Below are 6,241 nucleotides of genomic sequence, written 5' to 3'. Positions count from 1 at the left end.
GCCGGAGCCCCGCGGCCCCGGCCCGAGCTCAGCCCGATTCGATGCCTTTGTCTCTCCCCAGGTTTCGCAAACGAATCTGCCCTCGGCGTCGTTCGGGGAGCGGGGAGAAAACGGGAAGGCGCGGGCGGGAGCAGCGCCCGGGTCTGGCCGGCCGGGCTCGCCGCTCTGAGCCGAACAGGACCGGGCCGGCCGGGGCGCCCCGCTGCCCGGCTTCCAGCGCCGCTTCCCGGGACGAGCCCGAGGGCATCCGCGCCTGGGCCGGCAGCAAGTCCAGAACTTCAGGCGGCCCCGGGTCGAGGCGGGACCCCGGGGCGGTGGCTGCCCCCGCAGGCACCGCGTGGGGTGGAGACTGAGGCTCGCCTTGCTGGAGCTCCCAGTTCAGGTGGCCCCGGTGGGTGCCCGCGGCGTTTGCAGGTGCGGGGCTGGGGTGGGCTGGTGCTTCTGCCGCGCCGGGCCTCCAGGTGAGTGTCTGCCCCGAGTGAAAGGGGGAAAAGGCAGGGGCTGTCCCGAGCTGCCCGTGGGCAGGGCACAGCCAGGCACTCCGGTAGCTGGTGTCTGAAAGTGGCTGACATCTGCTCCCTGCAGTGCGCACACTCATGTACATACCTCACACTTTGCAGAGTGCTTGCACACATGCACACATTCCCTCTCTGCAGTATGCCCGCACACGTATGTGTGCGCGCGCACAGACACACACACACACACACACACACACACACACACACACACAGAGAGACTCTGTCTCTGGCTTCTTTAGACCAGGGGCCCGTTAGAGCATGGTTCAAGCAAAGCCACAGAAGAGCCTGTGCCTGAAACCCATTTGGCAGCACATTATGCGGCAGCTTGTCTGAGCCGGGACATGCCAGGCAGTCTTGTGCAAGCGGAGACAGGCAGTGGTGGGCACACCATCGGTATGGACACACATCAAAGGGGGGGACTGTGAAGGGAGCGCCCTTCATACACGTGTCAGGGAAAGGGGAGTCCAGCCCAGGATTCAGGTGCCAGGGACATGAGTGTCTGACTCGAGCATCTCCATACATCAAAGAAGAGCTCAACACCTCTGAAGACAGACTGCTGAGGGATTTCAGTACCAAGGTTCAGCATAAGTCTGCCCTGTCCTACCAGGTGAATAGACTTTTTTTTATTGCAGATATAATAACACTTGTTTGGATGCTGGGAATGCTGTGATACAACAGGAAAAAAAAAGTCAAAAAAAAAAAAAAATCCTCTTCCTTGCAAAGGCTTTGAGATGGATGGAAATACAGTTCAAGAACTGGGTATCATTAACTGCTATTAGTGCAGACATGAATGATGTGAATGGTCCTTCCCCAACATTTGCTGGACCTTTGCCAGTCACTAGTGAAGTGACAGGGAATTGAACAATGATCAGGTTTTGTCTGGTGACAAACAAATACTGGGCAATTTTGTAATGTGAAATTCAAACTAAAAAAAAAAAAGGGGAAAAGCTATGAAAATGATTTCTTTTTCTCTACAGGAAAACTGAATCTCATTTCCTGTCCAGCTGCTGCTGTCACCACCTCCCCAGAGACAGTGCTTACTGAAACCCTCAGTGTCCCACAGCCTGGCCTGGGTGCTTTGTTGACAGGGACCTGAGCCAGGAGGGAGCAGGATCTTTGGGTAAGAGCAGCCCCAACTCCAAGGAAGGCAACAGCAGGCAGTGGAGCCAGGGTTGGCAGAGTTGCAGTTAGAGATGCAGCTTTGTCGCTAGCACCAAACCCCTTTTGGAGCAGGAGGGGTTCACAGTGGAGGCACCTCTGCTGGCTCACCTCAGATGTGGTCTGGCAATGCCATAGCCTACTCCAAACCACCAATCCCTGATGCTCCCAAGGGAGAGCTGCCCCAGGCCTGTCCAAGGACATGGCATTGGGTGACCCTCCCACATGCACACTCTCTGCCCCACTTGCGCCCAGCCTGCTGTGTGCTCCTGCTAGGGGTGCTGTCCTGTGGCTTGGCTGCCGACGTGCACGACATCTGTGCCTGCTGCGGTTCCCAGCTCACCCTGACTCCCCTTGCACACACAAGCACACCTAGAGACAGAGAGGCCATTTTAACCAGAGCATTGCTCCAGAGCAATGATTGTCCTTTATTAAGCTGAGCTCCTTGTGGAGAACCAGGACTCCTCCAATGTTGCTTAGGACCATTAAAGTCCACCTCTGTCCTTCCTCATGACAGCGTAGTTTCCACTGGCTGAGAGGAACCAGCAGAAAATGGACACTTGGATAGCATAAATTAAAAACAGAAAGGAGCATCCGCAGTGTTGGAGCACAGGATGTTGCCTTCACAAACAGCTCAGGTTGGGGGGCAGCACACTGGCTTTGCTCAACACCCTTCATGTGGGCACAGGCTTTTCACAGATGTAGTAGCACTCATAGCTGCAGTAGACATCATTCCACTGCCCGAAGTTCCAGATGTGGGCACAGTCCTCGTTACCACTGTTGTTGGGCTCTCCTTCCTTCCAGAATCTGGGGAGAGAGGGAACCCCAGGGAGCATCCCAGAGCTTGGCCTGAATGGTGCTGCTTTCCCTGTCACTCAGGAAGGGTGGGCACTAGCTAAAATAATCCAATTTTAGATGACTTTAGATGCCAGTTCCTGTCTTTGATACCATGTTAGACCTGGTGTAAGTGCCTGTCCCATACTGCTTCCCAAGGCTTCCCTTGGTGGGTATAGAGCAAAGCAGGGAAATCCAGGCTGCAAGTGCCTTTGAGCTGATCTGGAGGTGTGCACAGGTGGGGAAGGTGCTTGCTGTTCTAGGGKGAGGGCATGGCAGAGAAGGTCAGGCTGGCACTCACGTGAATGAGGTTTTGTAGTCAGTCCCGTCGATCCATTCCCATTCTCCTTCCAAGTTCTCATCTGTGAGCCCAATCCAGAAGCGTTCGTTCCTTGTCCTGAACATGACAAAATTCTGCAGCAGGGAGATGGATCAGGAGGGAATGCACCAGGAAACAGTTGCTAAGGTGAACAGGCTCAGGGCAGTGGGAGCTCTGCATCTGGCTATTTGTTTGCTATGTGGAGAAGCAGGACAGGCACTGGTGGGGCAGGATCTTTGCTGTGTCTAAGCATCCCACAGAAGACAGAAACTCGGGCGCCCAAGCTGGGCATGCAGCAGGCGGGCAGAGCGAGTTGTGCCTGCTCTCTGCTGGCTGGTGCAGAGGATAACAGCAGGCACCTGCTCTGGCTGCCCAGCAAGAGGCTGAGGCCAGTGTGCGTAGGGTGAGAGCACCGAACAAGGATGGTACAGGGGGTTCTGCAGGAGGTCAGGGCTGCAGATGGGACTCAGGCAAGCCTGGGCCTTCTTGGCTATTGCTGGGGTCTTTACCTGCTTGGCATAGCTGTCAATGATAGCCAGCTGTGAATGCATCTCTTCACACTCAGCCTTTGCCTTGTGCCAGCTCATTTTACGCAGGGAGAAGTAGTAACATTTTTTGTCAAAGTATTCCCACTCTCTGGATCCAGGACCACAGGGAAACACTGCCAAAAGTAAGGAGTGAGGGAAATCAGAGAGCCTGCTTCTGGCAGTTGTTTTGATCCTCACCAGACACCCCAGCATGAGGGTTTTCCTAGCTGTATTGCAGTGCTGAACACTGACTGGTATAGACACAATGGTATGACTCTGAAGCCTAATATATATTGGATTCTCATGAATGTGGCAACTGGCACCAAAAAAGGCTCCTACTGCAGGGAGATTTTTTTTCCCAAAAAATATAATAGTATAAGATTTCTGGGAACCAGACTCCAGATCAAACAAACATAGTTGAGGCCAGAATCCCTTGTGCTGGTGTGTGAGGCCATGCAAGTTAGAAGAGATGATCATACAGCCCTCTTGGCAACTGCTAGAAGACATCTGCAAGACAGCACAGGTGCTGCTTGCCACTGGCAAATCCAGAAGGACACAAGCACTGTGCATGGCCTTAGTAAAGGAAATGCAGAGCAGGAACACTACATGGATATTTTAGGAGGATTGCAGAAGGGGGGGGGGAAGCCTGAGAGAAGCACATTGGAAGCAGGACCCCATTGTGGTCTTGGGTAGCATTCAAGACTTACACAGAAAATCCGTGCCAGAATAGTTCTGTTTCTGTTCCAGGTGCACCTCATGGACTTTAGAAGAAAGGGCTGAAACTATTATAAGAAAGAGAAAGGTGCTGGGTTGTTGGTTGCATTGTTTGTGTTACTCATGCCTTGACTACCTGCAAGCACATCACCCATCAAGACTAGAGACATGTTCTGTTCTGTCTTGTTTAACCTGCTGGGGATGCCTCTTTCCAGCAGGCTGCAGGGCAAAGGAATCCCAGGACACAGCACACTGGCTTGTAACCTGGCTTGTAGCTGGAGACCACAGTATGGACTTCAACAGTCACTACATGGGACAGTCTGGGTGTCCCTCTCCTTACACAGCCCTCTCCTATGCGTGTTAAGGCATACTCTGCCTCACTAGAGATCCACAAATACCCTTGTGGGGCTTTGCTTGAACGACTACATGTCTGAGCCCAGCAGCTGCACCTTCTTGCTCAGGTCTCAGCAAAGCCTGTGAGCCCCTGCCAGGTGGTGATAGMACCATGCGTGTGCACATGGCTGTCTCCCATCCTTCGAGGGAGGCTCCATCCCATCACGGGCCCATACAGAGTCTGTGCACAGTGACTCCTGGTTTGGGCTGTTGCAATATGGGTTACAAGGACCTACAGGGATCTATGTGCATGAGCGTACACTTAGACCTCATATATCTCTTGGTTCTACCTGATTAATTGATTAGCAAGAGATAAACATCTCTTCAAAGATGTCACAGTACCTCTGGAGAGTGACACAGCAAACAGGGTGATGATCAGCAAGAAAGAGAGTGCCAGAAGCAAGTATACCGTGAAAAAAGATCTCAGCTTCTGCTGGAAAAAGTTTCTGTCTTTAAAACAAACACAGAAACAGATGTGAAAATATTCCCTCTGATAACTAGATTAGTTTGAGTTTCATAACTTCTATGATTCCATTTATAGGAGGGTTAATAAATAACCTGCATTAGTTTACTGTTTGCTATACAAACCAAGAATTCGATTATAATGCTCAAAACCATCTATAGCACAGCTGACTAACAGCTATCATAGACTTGCATTGTATTAGCAGTGATGTGGCCTTGTTAAAGGGCAGGGCAGATGATCTGCAAATTGCCACACAAGCAAAACAAAAAGCCAAAGCTTCCTCCAAAGAAATTATAACCTTATCRCATATATTTTGGAACATAACGTGTTTCTAAACCCTTCTGGCTATCTATTAACCCTTTTCAAAAGGGAGGACTCTTCTCTGTCCCTAGCTGATGTCAATTGCTCTTCTCTCCCCTCAGGGCTGTTAAACCTTGGACCTACCCTTGGAAGATTTACAAGGGTGCTAGGTCACTCAGTTTAGGGAGCTCAACTTGRGAAGTTTCCAGGAGGAACCCAGTTTTACTTTGGTCCAGGACACTTCCAGACTGAATGCTCGTACTCTCAGCTATTGCTTGTTGGGCACCCAAATAATCAACAGCTTTACAGGAGCTGCAGACCTTCCCATCAGCAACACCCCACATCTGCAGCAAAGCCCCCTTCACCCATATTCTGAGTCTTTACCCCAGGGACAATCCTACACTACAGCTCTTACTGGGTGGGTTTCCTCACCTCTACCAGTCAATCCCATTAGAGTTAATTAGCCAAGCTGCCTAAGCACACAAGGACCTGGTTAGGTAGGAGTAGTGAGACCTTCATCTCCTCTAGAAGTTAAGCACATGGGCAGATCAGAAAAGAAAAACTATGCTACAGGATCCAGCTTTGCTGCTCTTGTTGCTCCTACCTCTCTCCTGGGGGCAGTGGCTTGAAGGGGAAGCTTTGCAGAAATTTACCTTTAAAAATGTGCAGCTCGTCCTGAAGACACTCCTCATCCATCCTGGTAAACTGGTGGGTTTTAAAGAAACAGAGGCAGTTTTGTTTAGCCTTGGGATGTGGACCAAGTAAGTGGAAGCTTGCTCACTAGAATATTTAGAATAGAAAATCTGCAATAACTCTGGAGGTGCTTGCTCCAATAGTTAAATTTTAACGAGCAGTTTTTAGACTGTATCCCATTGGTTTGTCTTTTCAAATTACTGTTTTGGATTGTGTCAACTTCCAATAACTAATCTTACTGAAGGTTCTCATCTGGCCAAACAGAATGTTCTTTTCGTTTGCAATGCTTATGGTCACTTTGGAGTACAAAGTGCAACTTCCC

General features: G+C 50.8%; 1 protein-coding gene across 1 annotated transcript; it reads right to left on the bottom strand.

The window, feature by feature from the left end:
- Positions 1 to 2,350: 2,350 nt before the first annotated feature.
- On the bottom strand, positions 2,351 to 5,922 carry LOC146590094 (hepatic lectin-like). Its single transcript, XM_085315148.1, has 6 exons — positions 5,880 to 5,922; positions 4,806 to 4,913; positions 4,064 to 4,138; positions 3,339 to 3,490; positions 2,812 to 2,924; positions 2,351 to 2,483 (listed from the first exon to the last, which is right to left on the bottom strand). Exons 1-6 carry the CDS (start codon positions 5,920 to 5,922, stop codon positions 2,351 to 2,353), a joined length of 624 nt encoding a protein of 207 aa, XP_085171274.1.
- Positions 5,923 to 6,241: the final 319 nt, after the last annotated feature.

The sequence above is a fragment of the Rhea americana genome, unplaced genomic scaffold (genome assembly GCF_003343005.1).
Source record: "Rhea americana isolate MKP2758 unplaced genomic scaffold, rheAme1 scaffold_420, whole genome shotgun sequence".
NCBI classification, from domain to species: domain Eukaryota; kingdom Metazoa; phylum Chordata; class Aves; order Rheiformes; family Rheidae; genus Rhea; species Rhea americana.
Note: the sequence above shows the minus strand (reverse complement) of the source record. Positions and strands in the feature narration are given on the sequence as shown.

What these genes read in the sequence shown, in the direction of transcription:
- LOC146590094 (XM_085315148.1), bottom strand. Translation starts at nt 5,922, where the DNA reads ATGGATGAGGAGTGTCTTCAGGACGAGCTGCACATTTTTAAAG. An exon ending in TGCTGTGTCACTCTCCAGAG is followed by an intron (nt 4,139 to 4,805) that starts GTACTGTGACAT and finishes TTCTTATAATAG; the next exon opens with TTTCAGCCCTTTCTTCTAAA. An exon ending in GACTACAAAACCTCATTCAC is followed by an intron (nt 2,484 to 2,811) that starts GTGAGTGCCAGC and finishes CTCTCTCCCCAG; the next exon opens with ATTCTGGAAGGAAGGAGAGC.